Source organism: Clarias gariepinus, chromosome 16, assembly GCF_024256425.1.
Source record: "Clarias gariepinus isolate MV-2021 ecotype Netherlands chromosome 16, CGAR_prim_01v2, whole genome shotgun sequence".
NCBI classification, from domain to species: Eukaryota; Metazoa; Chordata; class Actinopteri; order Siluriformes; family Clariidae; genus Clarias; species Clarias gariepinus.
The window spans coordinates 8905134-8924116 of NC_071115.1; the positions used below are offsets into that span (position 1 = coordinate 8905134).

The window sequence follows — 18983 nt, forward strand, 5'->3', positions numbered from 1 at the left end:
ACAGAGAGGTACAGGGATGAACATTTCATGTAGACTGGAAGAGCTAAAAATATATTAAATATATCTAACAGTGAACATGCAGCACATTTCTCATCCACACAGAAAGCGAGAGAGAGAGAGAGACTGCCAGTTGTGACAAATCTGTCTCATTTGTTTTTAGTTCAGTTGAGATAAATGTGATAAAATACAACAGCTTAACTTCTATTTCTTCTTTAAGTTCTACACATGAGGTCATGGATGAATCACGATACTCTTGAGAGACGTGCTCTAACTCACACAGGCTGCCCACGCATTACAGGCTAAAATAAGGTGATATCAACTTCATGAATAATAACACCACATCCTCATCCTGCCATGTATCATTCTGTACAGAAAAATAAATGACTACAGAGACGCCAAAATTGCTCTAACAGGGTTTGGAAGAAAACATTACACTTTTTTCCGACAGAATTAAAGTAAATATAAGGATTTGTTTGTGTATCTGTATTCTTTCTTCTTTTTTTTATTTTACTTTTTTATTGTGCTTAAGGGTAGGGTTAGATTTTAAACTAGGTGCAGTAAGGTCTTATTATATACTGTATATATCATATATAAGCAGTAATACAATATAGAATACCAGTCAATGGTTTGGATTTCCTTTCTATGTTCTAGAACAATACAAAAAAAATTAAACTGTAAAATAACGTATAGAATTATGTAATTAAGTAACAACAAAAACAACAGCCAGTTATTTTAAGACTCAGTTCAGCTGTTCTGGAACAGTTCTTGCAAGAACAGTATTGTGTTAATTGCATTTGTAAAACCCATCAAGCACCATGACAGAACTGGCTCTCATAAAGACCTTCCCAGGAAAGCAAGACCAAAACTTCAAAAATCACCAATTAATATACAGCACCTCAGGCTAGAGAAGGATAAGTAGCAGACACATCTCGATATTAATTGTTTAATGGAGATTATTGCATATTTTGGACACCTTCAGCATTGTAAAAAAAAAAAAAAAAAAATCTGAAAAGATCACTGAAGAAGGTGTGCCCAAACCTTTGACTGGTAATGCACATACAACTGGTGTATATGTTACAAAAATAGATGTGTGTGTTTGCTTTGATGCGAGAGGAGATGAAGCGGAAGGAGAAAAAAAGTAGCAGCGGGAGGAGGCAGTCTCACAGTTACTAGCGTACATCAAGCCAACTTCTACTTCCACACACTGATTTCAGTGAACACAAGCTACACTATAGATTCTTAATCTTATTTTACTTTCTATGATTCCTTCAATTATCTCATACGTTCTTGTAGGGCATACAATTCCTTGTTCCACACACCAAGTAGTGCCCTTGATCCAGGATTAGAGAGGAATTTGAGATTCAGTCTAGTGTTACAAAAACAATACCTCTACCAAGAATTATAAGTAAGACTACACAGAATAAATAGAAGTAGAGGCTGAGGCTAATTTTTTTACAATCCCAGGCTGTAGATTTACTTGATTGAATGAATACATTTATTAATAGATAAACATTTATTCATTTTGCAGCTTTCAAAGAATGAGGGTGCTTTCATCTGGGTACATGTAAAGGTTTTTCTTTTTCTTCGCATATCCCAGCGTAACTGAGGTCGGAGCGCAGGGTCAGCCATAAAACAGCGCCCCTGGAGCAGATAGGGTTAAGGGCCTTGCTTAAGGGCCCAACACTGGCAACCTGGTGGAGCTGGGGCTCAGACCGCCGACCTTCTGATCAGTAACTCAGTGCCTTAGCCCTCTGAGATAAATAAAGCAATAATTAGAATAATTTAGCCCCTCGAGTGTTGCAGAGGTAACAAGCTCTCCCTATTATTCAGAGATCGCAAGTATGAATCCTGGGTGATGGTGTAGCCTTGATTGGCTGAGCTCTCTCTGCGTGGGATGGGTGGCATTTTAGCGTGCTGATCAATCACGGGATCAATCATCTTTGAGTTCACGCAAGTTAAAGGAGCGTATAGCGTTATACTCTGAGTGTGTTATAGCCTACCGCTTCCTTCTGTAGAGCGCACTAATGAAAGTTGGGAATTGGCTACGAATAAATTAGGGAAGAAAATAATTTTAAAAAATACACAAAAAATATAAATGAATGAATAGAATAATTTTAATCCTTCGCACGTAATAATGTGACTAGCGAAAATTAGGGAATTGCTATTTATACAGGGTGCGCCATGGGAAAATAACCCGCTTCTGGCGATTGTATGACAAGATACAGTGTATATAGTGTATATTACATTATTATAATTCTATAATTATAATACATTTTATTTGTATATAATTATTATAACAATAGCATGACAAAGAGCATCTGTGGCCTATTGTGCAGTAAACTATTTGATTTGAATACTTAACAGTTTTAGTTATGAATAATAAACATATTGTATATATACTTATATACACATACAACTATACATACATATACATTTAGTAAACTATTTCAAAGTATCTTAAATAGACAAGACACTCCATGTGTGTTAATGGGCAATGACTCCGCCTCCTGATGACTTGTCCTCTAACCTGTCCTAATCCTGTCCGCTGCAGGTTTAAGCTGCTTATTTCATTAGACAAAAGACCTTCTGTGGCCATGGCAACTTCACTCTCTGCTTAACCTGAGCTTTGCTGTTTAAGCTATCCTATTATGTAAGACCTGTTCTGACGGGAGGATGTCAGAATGTGTAAGTGTGTGTACTGTATACTGTATGTGTGTGTATAATGTACTGTATGTGCGTACATGTCTCACCAGCCTCTGGCTCTTCCTTCCAATTATATCGAATCCATTCCATTGTTTTTGGACGTCTCTCCGTGTATTAATATCAGTGTATATGTGTCCCCCTTTTTCACAGCCTAGCACTCGATTACTGTACTGTACACGCCCCACCATAACAGATAATGCTTTTAAAATGCTTGAAAAGGAAAGCGTTGTGAGCAGGGTATGTTCTGCTCTTATGCAGATTTCGTTTCACATAATGCAAAAAAAACAAAAAAACATAAGAATACAAATTACTTTACTCGTGGCACACAGAATCAAACCCATGCTCATGAATAGTAATGGAATTGGATTTTTTTTTAAAGTGGCCTCAGTCGATCATGAACTTTTATGCTAAGCTTTTAGCATTGACTGCTTTATATTCTCACCAGTAGAATAACTGTGAATATAAAGAGACTAATACATGTATTTTAATTAAGTTTTGGGTAATGGAGAATTTGCCAAATGATTCCTTTGGTAGATCTATGCTTATGCTGTAAATAGCTTTGTAGACTCCAACTAACACATTTCTATTAATACACTTATTGTAATCTTATTGTTTCTATAGTAACAAATAACACTAGGATGCGTATCGTACACAGATATTCCACATGCCACAAAGTGTATAATTACTGATATTGGCAGTGTTTTCTGTGAGCAGACCTATATTTACTGTTTCAAAATATACTCTGATACCAACCAGAGTTAACGCTGTACTTTGAAATTTGGGAAAGTGGGAAACACTGGCATCATTTAAATTTTTTTTTTGGCTAATTAATTACAAGAGACGTGCCACAGTGGCTTGCACAGTTTTTATCACCTTCGCCTCGCTTGCACCTCCAGGTTCTGGGTTCGAGTCCCACCTTGGGGTCTATAAAACTAGAATTCTCCCCGAGCTTGGTGGGTTTCCTCCGGGTACTCCGGTTTTCTCCCACAGTCCAAAGACATGCAGATTAGACTAATGGATTGGCCCCCTGGTCAGTGTGTACCCCGCCGCATGTTCCCTAAGTCTCCTGGGATAGGCTCCTGCCCAACACCCCAACAACACCCCCCCCATCCAATTCCGATTTAAATAATGAGTGAGAGTGATTAATTACACGAGAGAGAAAACAGTCTAATAATTCGTAGCTGCATTTACATAACGACTACAGCTAACTTGTTTTAGGGATGTTTCATGACTTTTAATGCAGCAATTAATTGATGAAAAATGTACAAGGTGTTTGTCTATACATTTTGATTCAGACTATACAAGTGCACAATGAAAAAAATCATAAAAATGCGTGTGATGACCATTATTGTTCTGACCTTGCAATCTATAAAAAATAATTTTGGAATTTTTTTTTTGTGCAACCTGTACTTTTAGCATGCTAATTAGACCCAACCTCCCTTCCATAGCACTAAGATCACATGATCTGTCACCTCATTATAATATTCCTTATAAACATATATCATGGCAGACAAAAACAAAATCGCAAAAAAAATGAAGCAAACCTTTTTTTAACGGAATCTGCTAAGAAAAAGTTTGGGTTTCCGACATATTGTTTTTTTTCACACCATGTCTTTGCATTTGCATACTCGTAAATATTCATTAGCATCTGCCGCTCATGTAATACACCTTTTGAGAACTATGTTTGGGGACTAGAGGACGTTTGATTCAGCGTGCGTTGTGATCAGTTACATCCTAATCATCGCTCATTCTGCGGTCAGAATGATGTCATTCTGGAGCTTGGCACGTTCGACGCACGATAAGAACTTTTACTCTATTTATAATACAGTGTCACTCTGTTACCGGGTGAAGGAACTTAAATTTGAAGAGAATATCCTAAGTTGACTTTTGTTGCGATGGCATTTCATATCATGAAAGATACTCTCCCTGTTCTGTTGAGAAAGAAGCCTTCACTGAGTTGTGCAAAAATAGTAACAGCACCATGACCAGAGGCAATAATGCAATTAATGTGTGTCTGTTTTTTAATATTCCTTTTTTAAAATAACTTTTGTATGCAATATCTGCTGTTCGACGTCTTGAACAACTTTTTTGTAATGAGGAAATGTCCCTACAGTATTTGTGCATCCCTTTTGTGGTCGGCAGTTAATGACCATTTTGCTGGTCGCTTCTTACTAATTTAAATCTTTACAAGTGAAATTCTAAAAAATTTAAAAAACCAACATGTTTAGTTTAGGGTGCATCTGAAAGCTTTTATATACAGTACTTTTATGGCTGAGGTTCAGTATCATGAATGTTGGAGTCTTACTGGCTTGACCCACCTCAGGTACTGTATATGCCATGTCCATACAGACGATACAAACTTGTGATCTTGTTATACACAACATCACATCCTGGGTGGCACCGTGCAGAGTACCCTTGCTTGATGGGTTCCCTCTGGGTACTCTGGTTTCCTCCCAGATTAGTATAACAGGCGTTCCCGAATTGTGTGTGTGTGCCCTGCGATGGATTGGTACCCTGTCCAGGGTGTACCCCGCCTCGTGCCCAAAGTCTCCTGGGATAGGCTCCAGGCCCCCCATGACTCTATACACAGAATAAAGCGTTATAAAAGATGAATAAATGAATGAATAAATGAACAAATATCACGTCGGCGCTTGCTTGTCTATAGACTACAGGATGCGATTTACGGGCAGCCATTCGACATATTATGCAATCACATGACCTTATTGTATGAAAGCAGGCAGATCTTGGTAACACCAAGGAGTAACAGTACCAATCGCGTATGAGAGAAGTAACAATTTCCAAGACTTAAGTGTAGGGATTGAGGAAGGGTCAAGGTCAGGTTTTTGACCGGATGGTGGTTTGACTCACACCCACAGGGTTGTGGGTTCAAGTCTGCATGGTTGCATGTCCTTTGGATACTCCATTTTCTTCCCCCCAGTCCAAAGACATGCATAGTGTTTCCAACATGCCAGTAGTGACAATGACTGGGTGTGCTGATGGGTGTACTTGTGCCAGGTGATGGGTTGGCACCCCGTTCTGAGTGCCCCCTGCCTTGTTCACTGGAATTTCTGGGATAGTCTCCAAGCCCTCGTGACCTTACACAAGATAAGCGGTACAGTATGGACGTCTCACGAGATCAGATTAAAAATGTTTTTTATGATTAATAATCACATACAGCACTTCATTTTTGTGCCTTGTACAAAACAGAAGACAGTGAGTGGTGAGAACACCGACATGTAATAAAACTTACATGCTGGCTGATGCACTCTAGTTTAGCTGTTGCATTATGCAGGTTAAATTAAACCCATGATTGGTGGGTGAGATTACACAATTTGTTTTTGCCCTGTGCCTGGTTGTGTAACATATTATGCTGGTGAATGTTATTCATCCTGCGGGACAGGCGCTGGGAGAAATATAGCATCGGGCCATCATCATCATCATCATCATCATCCCTGCATTCATCTCTGCTCCATTGTTCGGTGCGCTCAGGTCTGAGTAGGCGTGAGTAGATGACAGGCAGGTGCTTTTATTGTATCTGTGCACAATAACTTCTCCTGGTGTTCCTAAGACATGGTGGTGAAGGTAGCTTGGGACTCGCATGCACGCATTTCTTCTCTTACATGCCAAATAAAGCCGATCCTCTTCTCAACCCGGTGCCATGACGAAAAGAAGATGCATTAGTGTGAAGAGCTTTGTTGTCTACGATTGAGTAAACAGGATCAAAGTTCCCACGTACAGGTTCCATTAAAAAACAGCTCGCTTCGTACCGAGGTGGAACTACGGACCTCTGCTTCTACAATCCATACACGTTTTCCAAAACAGATCATTTTCTGTAACAAACAACCATGCAAAAAAAAAAGTTTTTCAATTGTTGTTCTTAAAGAGTGAAAGTGAGAGAGAAACAGAGGAGGAAAAAGAAAGAAAGAAAAGAAACGTGGGTTGATATAAATCCTCTTCCGCTGCTTTCTATTTCGGACCGTAGCCGTATCGCTGTATCCTGGTAACCTCGGCGATAGAAACAAGAACACTGCCATATGTTTCCTTCTTCACATTACCATAGCAACTGGACACAAGAAACGTCTTAATATCTGAAGAAGTAGCGATAATCAGTGAGACAGGTGGTGAGGTGACACTCGGCATATCATTAACCGTTAGCGTACTGCCGTTCCAACACATGCTGTCTAGCAAAGTTAGGAAAAATAAAACAACACAACAGATTTATGCTGTTAAGGATACGGCACACACACACACACACACACACACACACACGCAAACACACACATTGTTCCAGTAATACCAAATATTTCTTACTCGCTCATTGTCTATACAGCAATATACATGGTCGCTTAGGAGACTTAGGGTATGAGGCGGGGTATACGCTGGACAATCAATCTCAGAGCACACACATACACACTTGTCTTCGGACTGTGGGAGGAAACCGGAGAACCTGAAGGAAACCCACCAAGCACAGGGAGAGCATGCAAATTCCATGCACACAGTGGTGGGCATCGAACCCTGCTGGGAATCGAACCCGGACCCTAAAGGTGATATTTTGTGAAATAAGATCATGTTCATGAATTTGTCTCATCACATCCTGTTGTTTATTGTCCTGAAACATCTGAGAGAGGTTACATAATCTATAAGTAATCTGTAAATATTTGTGAATCAGTGTTTAAAACCTGATAGCAGTGTTATTACAAAGGTGGCCTTCCCACATTTCTGAACTTTTTATCCCTCCATGCTACTGTGACATCACATGCCTTAAATTTGCAGTGCACTACCCATCAGATACTGGGATGTAAATATGATTTCGATGTAATCACATATAATTCTGCAACAGAAAATTTCCAAATGTACACTATTTCCCTATGAAGTATTTTCAAGGGAGGTTCAAGTCAAACCGGGTCTTTTAAATATGAAGAATAACGAATACAGTTATAAGACTAAAAACTCCCTTTATTTTTATATAGAATCCCCTGCAACCTTAATGCACTTATCCCAGTGTTTCACTAGTGCTTGGATACATCAAGGTAGGCCTCCCAGGAACTCCTTTAATGGCCCAAACATGTGGAAATGTCTTGGAGCGAGATTAGGACTTTATTATTATTATTATTTTTTTTTTTTTGGTGCCGTTACTCCCACCCGAACGTGCAAGTGGTGTTCATGAATGATTGTGTGTGCAGTTTACACATAACATCACCCTTATCTAGCTATCTAGATATTCCTAGATATACCTAGGATGGATAGATAGATAGATAGATAGATAGATAGATAGATAGATAACCAGAGTAAATACAAAATGCAGTATTTAAACAATGATTTCATTTATTATGGAAAAAGCTGGCCAAACCTATCTGCCCCTATGTGAAAAAGTAATTGCCCCCCAAACATAATAACTGGTTGTGTCACCTTTGGCGGCAACAACTGCAATTTAGCATTTGCAATAACTGAAAATGAGTCTTTCTCATCACTGTGGAGGAATTTTGGTCCACTCCTCTTAGCAGAATTGTTTTAACTCAGCCACATTAGAGGGTTTTTGAGCATTAACAGCCTGTTTAAGGATCGGCCCTTAGGGGGCAAATACTTTTTCACAGCACTGTATAGATAGATAGATAGATAGATAGATAGAACATATAAAACCAAACTATAAGTACTATAATTATCCATCTTCTAATAATATCCTTTTCAATAACCTGACCGCGCCCTGCCCTGCCCTGCCCCACCCACCTCCCCTGACTTCTCTGAGATGAGCCGTGTTTACAGCTGGATGAGTGCCCATGTGTAAGTTCTCCACTCGCACTACCGCCTGCACACAGACACCCACACGTTTTATTACTCATTCAAGCTCACGTGTCTTCCCCCCCATTAAATCCATTGCACCTCTGTGCTCTGTTTTAATGAGTCACACTCTTGTTATCTAATAAACAACATACAGGTCTGTGGGACAAAAACAGCTCAATGAGAAATAAAACTAAGTTACTGTATTCATTTCCAAAACCACATACTCCACTTATAAAATCCAGCATCCTGACTTATATATATATAGTTTTATATCCAAATCGAATGCAATTATTTATGATGTAATATCACCGACGCTGGCGCGTTATGATTTATGTGTATTTTTAAAGTAAAACGCAATGTCTTCTACTTAAAAAACAAGGTTGAAGAAAAAAAGTCTTGATGTAATGAACATGGCCTGGGGTTTGGATGATTTTCTCAGCCTGGAAGTTTCTTGGAAGGAAGGTGATTTTTTTTTCTTTTTTCAAGTAACAGGTTATCTCATTAGAGCCTCCCAGACGGAGACAGCCACAGTAAACAACCACAGAGTTTGGACACCCAGGACTGAGAATGAGAACCGGTCAGAAGGTGTTGATTTATTTTCTATATAAGCAGCTCTGACTGCAGTTCCTGCTACAGAAAAATCACAGGTTTATATTACTGCATTTGTTCTAATACGTTATCGTTTCCATGGTAACAGAGCAGAGGAGAAGAGGGAGGCTGATGGGGAGGTGACTAACATTTTATCAGCATCGAAAAATCGCTGTGCTGTAAGAGGAGGAAAACGTTTATTTAGGTGCGGTTATTGAAAAAGAATCAACTTCAGGGTGCTTTGACATTCTTCCTCAGGATTTTCTGGTAAAATCTTCTGGCAGTATTCATGGTTCTATCAGTTCTGGCATGTCGTCCAGGTCCAAGGCCATCACACTACCACCACTGTGTTTGACTGTTGGTATGATGTTCTTTTTATAAAACATCGTTTGAATTTACGCCAGATGTAACAGCACGCACAACTTTTATCAGTCCACAGAATATTTGCCCAAATGTCTTGGGTTATAATCCAAAAATTTTATAAATATGAGATTTGTGGGGTTTTTTTGTTCACCAGTTGCTTTCGCCTTGGAACTCTGATCTTAACTAAAGCAAGTGAGGCCTTCAGGTCTTTAGATGTTGTTTGGGGTTCTTTCATGAGCTCCTGGATGAGGCATTGTTGCGCTCTTGGAGTAATTTTGGTAGACCGGTCCCTCCTGGGAAGGTTCACCACTGCTCCATGTTTTCTCCACTTGTGGATGATGGCACCCACCCTGGTTCGCTGGAGTCCCAAAGCCTTAGAAATGCCTGGGTAACCCTTTCCAGACTCATACATGTCCAAATACTTTGTTTCTCATCTGGTCTTGGATTTCTTTAGATCTTTAATAGATCTTTTCACAGGCTTCACTTTATTAGATATGCCCTTTTTTCTGTTTAGTCAACAGGTTTGACAGTAATCAGGCCTGAATGTGGGGCGATTACCATTTCACATAGGGCCAGATGGGGTTGGACTGCATTTTATATTTACTCAGGTTATCTTTGTGTAATATTAAACTAAGTTTAATGATCTCAATCATTTACGTCAAGACAAATAGGCAAAAAATACCCAACATTTAAGCACAATCAGGAAAAGACACCCACATCCAAACCATACAGGAATATCGCACTGGTCCAGTCACACTAAAGTACCTGCTCAATCATTCCACACCAACTTCTCCACCAGTTGTGAGCCTGTAATTGGCCACATTTTAAAGCCCCAGTGACGCTAGCATGTTCCTGTAACCCCATTATTAACCGAAGTGGTGCGTTTATTTTTGTGAGTCAGACAGCGTTTGCATCAAACCCACTGACCGAAATGAGTCAGACCCGAGTCTACGGAGGAGAATGTCAGACGAAGGTACTGGCCAGAAAGATCCAGGCAGGAAGATATTCCTCGAGGACAGAGAAGAAAGAGCGAAGAAGACCTGGCTGCACTGGACAGTCCTACCTAATGATTTTAGTAATTGGCTTCTTCTTCAGTTGGCATTAAAATCAAACTGCAACTCTACATCACACACAAAACACGCTGTACAAGCACCCACACACAAGCACTCATCCGAGAATGACTAAAGGTATAAAACCCGAACAGGAATTTGAATCGTGACTAAAACACAATACACACTTACCCCGTATCTACATGCTAATAGTCTATGGATGCCAAACTAGTTCACATGATGATAAAAAAGTCTATATTTTGAGTAGCAGGACAGCAACATCACCACACACTACGCTTAACACAACCTTCAGTCAAAAGTAGAGCTTTCTCAATTTTTCATTCTGTTTTGTGACGCAGGCCGTGAAAACTTCATCTTCTACACAGCAGTGAGTCAGTGTGTGTGTTACGGTTGTAGCACCATATGCGTAATGCGTTCGAATACAAATATGAACAGGAAGTGCTTGAAAGATTTACAGGATGTCTGAGATGAAAGGACACAGAATCCTGCAGGACAACACAAAAAGCTATGTGAGTGAGAGGTTCTCATTTTCATATAGGGGTGAGGGTCAGGGTCACAGTGGTTTAAATAGAGTTACTAGCTTGTTTACATTTTTGGGACTAATTGAAATATATATATTTTTCAGTTACAAAAATATGCACAAGAAATATGAAACAATTACTGAACAAATCTTGAGTGATGTAGATGGACTTACGTAACTTTCAGACCGATAATTTACACACCAAGCTGACAGCATATTTAACGCACAATGAAGATCTCGAGTTTGATTTCTGGGTGGCAACATCAATTATAGTAAAACTAGCCAATCATTGGTGTTTGTGAGCTCACGCATGGGAAAGTGGGTGGATAGAGCTTTTTTTTAAAATGATTTTAGCCTGCACCCTCCCTGGTTGGGTGACGAGTAGTAGAAATATATATATATATATATATATATATATATATATATATATATATATATATATATATATAAAAGTAAGTCTGAGTGTTTTAAAATTGTGATTAATCTTGATAAAAAAAATTACTTTGACTGTGATAAACTAAAGATTTTTAATTGACTAAAAGCAATAATATTATATATATATATATATAAGTCTGAGTATTTTAAAATTGTGATTAATCGTGATAATTTTTTTAGGTTTAAACAGACTTTGACTGTGATTAACTAAAGATTTTTAATTGATTAAAAGCACTAATATATTGGTGCTTTTAATATTTATATTATTTAATAGTGCTTTTAATATTTATAATAAATTCTGGTTAAATCAAAAATGTTTTAACTATTAACAATTAATCACAATTTTAAAAAATTTAGACTTACTTATATGATAAATGTGCAATGTCGAAATAAAGATATGCATGACAAACAAAAGAAAACAGATTTATAATATTTCAAACATCAGCATTTAACAAATGTTGAATTAAAATCTCTCGAATGGGGCCGGCACTGCATGCTGTGACTCGGTAGAACGGGGTGTGGCAACCCACTGAACAGCAGCTCAAACCCGGATCCTCTTGTATGAAACTCAGTAACCTACTGTAGAGCCTTAGTTGCCTGAGCCACCACTCGTACATCTTACACTTAATGTAGTCTTGTAAAATTAGTTCCCCTTGGAGGTAGCTTAAGCACACAGCTTTGGTTTTATCCAAACTTTTATCTAGAAGCTTTTTATCCTGGTTCAGTACGCTAAATGTGCCATTATCACACACAGCCGAGTAACCGTGCTGTTAATATTGACAGATCCAAACCCTGTACAGGATAAATGATATTGAGACCGAGTACATCATAAATAAATATTAATAAATCATTTAAGCATGGTAAGCTAATGCAATGCTTTTTATCAACCTGTTATGCTAAATTATTATTTGAGTTATTTATGTTATTTAAGTATTGCTTAGTATCTATTATTATTTCACCTGTTACACAATGATCAATGTTCTTTCATCTGTATAATAATCATCCCTCGCCTATATCCATGTACTGTACAGCATTCAGTTACTTAATTTACCGCTTGAGTAATTAGGTTAGTAATGTAGTCCTTGTCAGTAACCAGTGATTATTATCTGTTCTCTATGTTTAAACTGAGCTCTTTTCTGAATATGAATACTGTATGAATTTGAGATATTTTCCTCTTTATTACATTTTTCCTATCAGTTCAGCCTTTATTGCCAGGGTTGAGGTCAGGAACATAAATACACCCACGCTGCAGAGGTTATAGGAATTTCATGCTGTGAAACAGAGAAGCTGTTCGCTCTACCGTACACTGTTCATCATGTGCCATCACTCTTCATCATCATATCTGTCTCTACCAGCCAGGTGAAACGACATTTTGAGAAGCTAAATCTTGGGAAAGCAACAGGATACACAGTATCTGTCCCAGGGTACCGAATGTTTGTGCCAAACAGCTGTGTAGGATCCTTAGACATCATCTCAGCCGGAGCCTTCAGCAGCAGGAGGTGCCCGAGCTGTAGAAAACATCCTGCCTGGTTACTGTTCGAAAGTAGACAACTCCTGCTTCCTTAGACAGGTACAGACCAGGAGACCTCACATCACATGTCAGGAAGTTCCTCCAGAGATTACTGTTGCTCCATCTTAGACTTCAGGTCAACTCATTTCTGGAAATCCTGGAGGTCTACTTCAAAAGTGTTATTCCCACCTGGACTACAACAACACAATTGTGGCAATCAGTTTCTTTTGATCCGTGTGGTGCATTTAACACCTTTCAACCTCTCCTGCTGGGAGAGAAGATGAGAAAAATACAGGTGGGAAATGGACTCATTCTGAGCAGTAGTGGTTTAAAGCCAGTCCTGTGTAGAAGTCTGGAGCCTCCTCTCATTTCTTCATACTAAATTAAATGCCGTAGATTAAATTAAAGAAATAGCCTGCGAAGTGCCTAAAGATACAAACCATAAATTGGTGGTTTATGTAATAAACCTCGGCAGTTATTTCCCCTCTCGTCTGTTCAAGCATTCGGTATCACCAGCCTGATCATGTCATCATCTGTAACTCTGTTTCTCACTGGATCATACCTTGAGTTAGATGCCGTTTCAATGCTTGAATAATTTATACTTTAGTGATTAAGACCTATGGTTTGGAAGGTCCCACGTTCTAATCACATGACCACCAAGTTGCTCTTGTTGGGCCCTTGAGCAAGACCCTTAACCCTCATCTGCTGGGATGCATAACGAGATAAAAATGTATGAAAAAGTCCTTCAGGAAGCCAGGAGAACTATTCCTCAAGATTACAGTAAAAAAAAACAACAACAACAACAACAACAACAACAACAAAACAAGGATGTCTGGGTGATGGGCAATGCAAAGTAGTGAAATTTTAAGTTAATTTAATAATAATAATAAAAAAAAAATGCTAGTGCAACAAGCATGGGTGGAAGTTCTTCTTCGGTACGCTTTTTACACCATTAAAAGATTTTACCGGAAAAAAAAGGAGGAGAGCAGCTGAAAGTCAAGGAATCAATTTCAGCAAGAACACACATCAGATAATCAAAGTGTCATCTTAAAGAACACTTTGTCTCCTTAGTAACTGCTTCTAAGTCGTTCCGGATTCTAAAACAGCTTTTGCCAGCACTCTGCCAGATTCATGAATAGCCTCATCACTTTGTTCGCAGTTACATGAGCTTAAAAGATGACTCCGGATTCAGCACGAACTCCAGACTGAATCCCAAATCCCTCTCTAACCCCTGAACAAGGGCACTACTTGGTGTGTGGAACTAGAGAATGTACACACTAGCTTTGTACAGACTAGTTTTTAACTATTTTACACTATTTGGGATTATAACCTGGATCAGATAGTTAGCGGAGGCTATTCTGAAGGCGAATAAGCAGAAATATAATGAGAAACGGAGTATCAGTAAGAATTGAAATCTACTTTCACCTTGGCAACAAGCGAAAAATTTATAACATGAAGATTGTAAGGTAGATTTTGGTTATGTTTATTTGAGCTGTTTGTGTAGAAACAAATTTCCCATTGACGGTGTATAAACTGATTCAAAATATCATGTTCTTTAATTGCACAATAATGATAATAATAATAATAATACTTATTATTATTATAAACCTGCAAAATAAGAGAGAATTTACATCACACCCCCCCACACCCCCTTTCATGCTCGATATCAAAAATATGAATCAAACAGCTGAAATGTAAAATATATATTTATTTTTTAAAGTGTTCTGTTTAATAGGTTTCTAAAGGTGCTTGATAGTTTAAAAGGGTTTTTGTTACACATCAAATGTGTGACATTTAGTTAAAGTGCCATTAGCTTAGAAAAACGTCTAATTGCTACTGTATGTTTGGTACAGTAAGTGCCAAGGCTTAATTGCTTTAACACCTCCCGTGGCTCATTAAAAGACTTCAATATGTCCTTTGGATCCACTTTACATAACTCCAAGTATGGATTTACATAATATTTATACATTACATACCACACAGAGCTAATAAACTCTCACTTAATTTACCCGCTGGGTTTATCCATACGTACAGTATGTACAGTTAGAGGCTTTTTCCTGAGATAGAGCAGAAAAGGGAAGCTTTTAATAATTTATTGAGCTGTGGAAAAAATACAAGAAAATAAATGTTCAATTTATATGCATGAATTAAAAGATGTGGACGTTTGATGAATTGTATTTTGGAATCCATGTAAAGTAGGAGAGAAGAGAACAAATGTATAAATGAAAGGGGGCACCTATATGCATTATTATTATTATTATATATATGCATTATTATTACATTATTATTATAAAAAATGCATTATATATATATATATATATATATATATATATATATATATATATATATATATGTTTATGTATTTTACTTTTTGGATAAAAATGTATAAGGTATGTTTTCATATGGCAATATTTGGAGTATTGAGTTTTTTAATAAGTTGAATTTTCTTCTTTGCATTAACTACAGGGGAGAGAAAAAATGTTGATACCTGAATGAATTTATAAAAATGAATTTATACCTGTTACAAATGTACAGTACATTATATGTACCATGTGACCATATGCTTGGTAAAGATCCCATTCTGAAGCCATGGTGTTAATATGTAGTTGTTCCTCACTTTGTTCTTGCACTAGATTTCGAAGCGTGGCTGTGACAGCAGAGCTTTACTAAGATCAGTCACGGATGTGGGGCGAGACGGTCAGACACACAGTCGCCGTTTCATTCATCCCAAAGGTGTTCGGTGGTGTTAAGGTCAGGGCATGGGCTACGCTAGATTTTGTACGCCACCCCTCACAAACCATGCGTTCATGGCTCTCATGCATTGTACACATCTGTACAGGGTTCTGTTTAGAACCTTTAAACCTAAAACAGATTTGGGATTCTTGCCTTAACCTGCATTTATTATTATTATTATTATTATTATTATAATTATTATTGGTGGCTTGTTAAAAGAGAGAAAAAATATAGTATGGTCTACAGGTGACTAGTTTATAGTATGGCGTCATGGTTTTTATGAGTTTGGAATGGAGAGGCACTTATACAGCTATCGACGATCATTTTTAAAAGCTTCAGTTAATGATTGCATTTTTATTTTTTTTATTTTACTGGAACTCAGACCGCAATTTGCAAAATAGAGCTAAATCAAATGCAATATTCATAAGATGAATATTCACAGCTTTAAAAAGACTACGCTTTGGGATTGTACTCGTCATTTTAAAATGTTCTTGAATAGACATAGAATATATTTTCATGTTGAATGGTTTTCCTAGTCATCCACTCTGGATTTTCATGTGAAGCTTAAAAAAATCAATCAAGAATCTAAAGAACACTCTGTCCATAGTGCCTTGTTCGTATGCCAAAAAAAGGTAAATAAATATATATAAAAAGAACCTAGCCTTTTAAGTTAAAATGTAAAGTCACAATTAAAGGAACAAGAGTGTAAAAAAATTGTTTTGAATGTTTGTATAGAAAATACACACATACTGTACATACAGCATACAATAAGTACTCATTTACTTCATCATCAGTACATCACTGTAGGTTAGTTGCATTTATCTACCTATACTTATACTGTGTATTATAACTAGAATTATAAAAGACAAATTATACAGTATATTTTAGCAAACTTAGTCATTCAGAGAACATTAATGTATAGGATGTACATTTTCGTGTTAGCTTATTACTGAAATCCTTTAAACTGACTTGTTAAGCTCCTAAATCTGCTTCTCTCTTTGTATCTCTCTCTGATATCAGCTTGAATGAGTTTTAAAGGCACTTCCTCAACAAGAAGCAAGAGGTCAGAGGTCAGAGGTCAGACTGAATGTACCGGAGGCAGAAGGGTTATTTTGGTACTCACGAGTGCCGTCGAAGTGCTTGGCGATGGTGTCCAGGAAAGTGTTCTGGGGGGCCAGGAGCCCCTTCATTACAGGCATGGTTGCTGTCCAGTCCTGAAATCACTCCATGACCACAAGAAGAACCGCAAAATGAGGAGAAAGAGAGTAAAAAAAACTGAGGAGAATCCAATTGTAAAGATGTCTATTGTGAGGTATTGAAAAGTACATTAAATGATCCTTCCCCTTAGCTGTTTGGACAGATGAACTACTTTTTAGACACACTTCATCCTTGATTCACTTTCGTTTATCTTAAGTCAATCTTTGGTGCGACACTTGATGTCATCCATGTATGCTGCCTTCTCCTTGTAAATATGCAGCGAGCACTTCTCCATGAAGAATAAAAAAAAGCCCATTTCCTGGTTAGCTTGGAAAGAAAAATCCCATCTCCTCAATCCTTTTTAACTTTTCCTACATTTGATTCTTTTCCCACGGATTCGGACCACATCCCACACTTCACCGCTTCCTCCGAAATGCTCTTCTAATCTTTTCCTTTAGTTTGATCTGTCCTTTTGTTGATTTCTCTTTGTCCTTTTTAGGCTGCTTGATTTTAAAGCGTCTTTTGGTTCTTCAGTCCTTGACTGTAGCTGCAGCAGGTGTCTAGTCAGCATCCCTCTAATGCTCAGCATCCCATTTTACACTAGTGCCTCTTCTAGCATTCTCTCTCCCTTCCTCCCTCTCTCTCTTTCTCTTTCTCCCTCCCCCTCATTTGTTCTCTCACATACTCACACTATCACATTCTCTTGGTCTCCATCTCCGTCTCTCTGCCACCCAGCCAGCATTCTCTCTCTCTCTCTCTCTCTCTCTCTCTCTCTTCGTTTCTGCTTTCTTTTTCTTTTATTCCCTTATCAGGCTTTTAATACTGAAATCACTTACAGGAAATGAGCTTATGTCTCTTTAAATCACTAGAAAAGTCACAACAAATGCAGCAACCAAAATGACTTCGAAAGGAAAAGGAATAACAAAACAGGTTTGTTTGTTTTTTAATCAAAAGAAGAAAGAAATGCTGAATGCTTCTTGCTTCAGCCATTATTCTGTATAAAATGTGACTTTTAGCACAATGCACCAAAAATGTATTTCATTGCTTATAGATGTGGTGAGTTTGTCAAATTTACGATTTCATCTTTTTACTTAGACTACAAAGAAAAGCTAAGATGCATCACAGCACATTCTTTAATCGGATATACCAGCAGCTCTGACAGTAGTTCCGGCTATAATTCAAATCACTGATTAATATTAATGCTCTCTTACTTATATGATATTGTTTCTATAGTAACGGCTCATTCACGGGGACTTGCATGATCCCACAGGACTCTATACAATGTAACCCTCTTAATAAACTGAGAGTTTATTAAGACATTGTCGTGTTGGATAATATACTGTAACAACGTGCTGTCAATTAAACATGATGTATAATCAATGATAATGTGAAACTTTTTGTAAGGAGCCATTCTGCATTTTAGTTAAGCTGTTATAGTTAATCCTGCTGGAGTCCCTGCTTGCACTCTGCACAAAAATACATTTCATAAATCCAATCCATCGCAGAGCAGACACACACACACACACACACACACACACACACACTTACACACACTATAGGCAATTTGGGGGGAAACCCACCTGGAGGAAACCAACCAAACACTGGGGGAACATGCAAACTCAGAGGTGGGAAAAGAACCTGGACCCTGGAGGTGCAAAGTTATTGTACAGTGCTAAGCACTTAACCACTGTGCCGCCTACATTTCATACTTATTTCCATAATTTTCTTTCTGATTTTGTAAAGCTTATTTGCCACATTGACGATTGTTAAAAGTGATACATATATATAAATAAAAACAAATTGAATTAAATTGAATTCTTGTTTTTCTTGAATTTTGTTCTGTCTTATTAACATCAATGGCTAAAAGTGCAGTATATAGAGCATCATACCTTAAGACAAATTTAATCATAAACTGACAATCAGGTATATTGTTTTGTATTGTATTGTATTATATCGTATGGCATGTGCGTTTTTTTAACATCCTATTTCAAAGTTGAGGCATTATTATAAAGTTGTCTCACCCAAGTCAGCATTCTAGCTTGTTCTAACTGTGTTCAGTAAAATTGAGGCCACTCGAGTTTTC

The 18983-nt window shown here is 37.8% G+C and overlaps 1 protein-coding gene across 1 annotated transcript in view; it reads right to left on the bottom strand.

Moving 5' to 3' along the window:
* The window catches only part of kcnh4a (potassium voltage-gated channel, subfamily H (eag-related), member 4a), a 49567-nt gene extending 32343 nt beyond the window's left edge, over positions 1-17224 (bottom strand). Inside the window, exon 1 of the mRNA XM_053515220.1 lies at positions 16827-17224. Within this exon, the coding sequence (XP_053371195.1) occupies positions 16827-16902 (76 nt within the window). The 5' untranslated portion in view covers positions 16903-17224. The remainder of the gene's footprint in view (positions 1-16826) is intronic.
* Positions 17225-18983: the final 1759 nt, after the last annotated feature.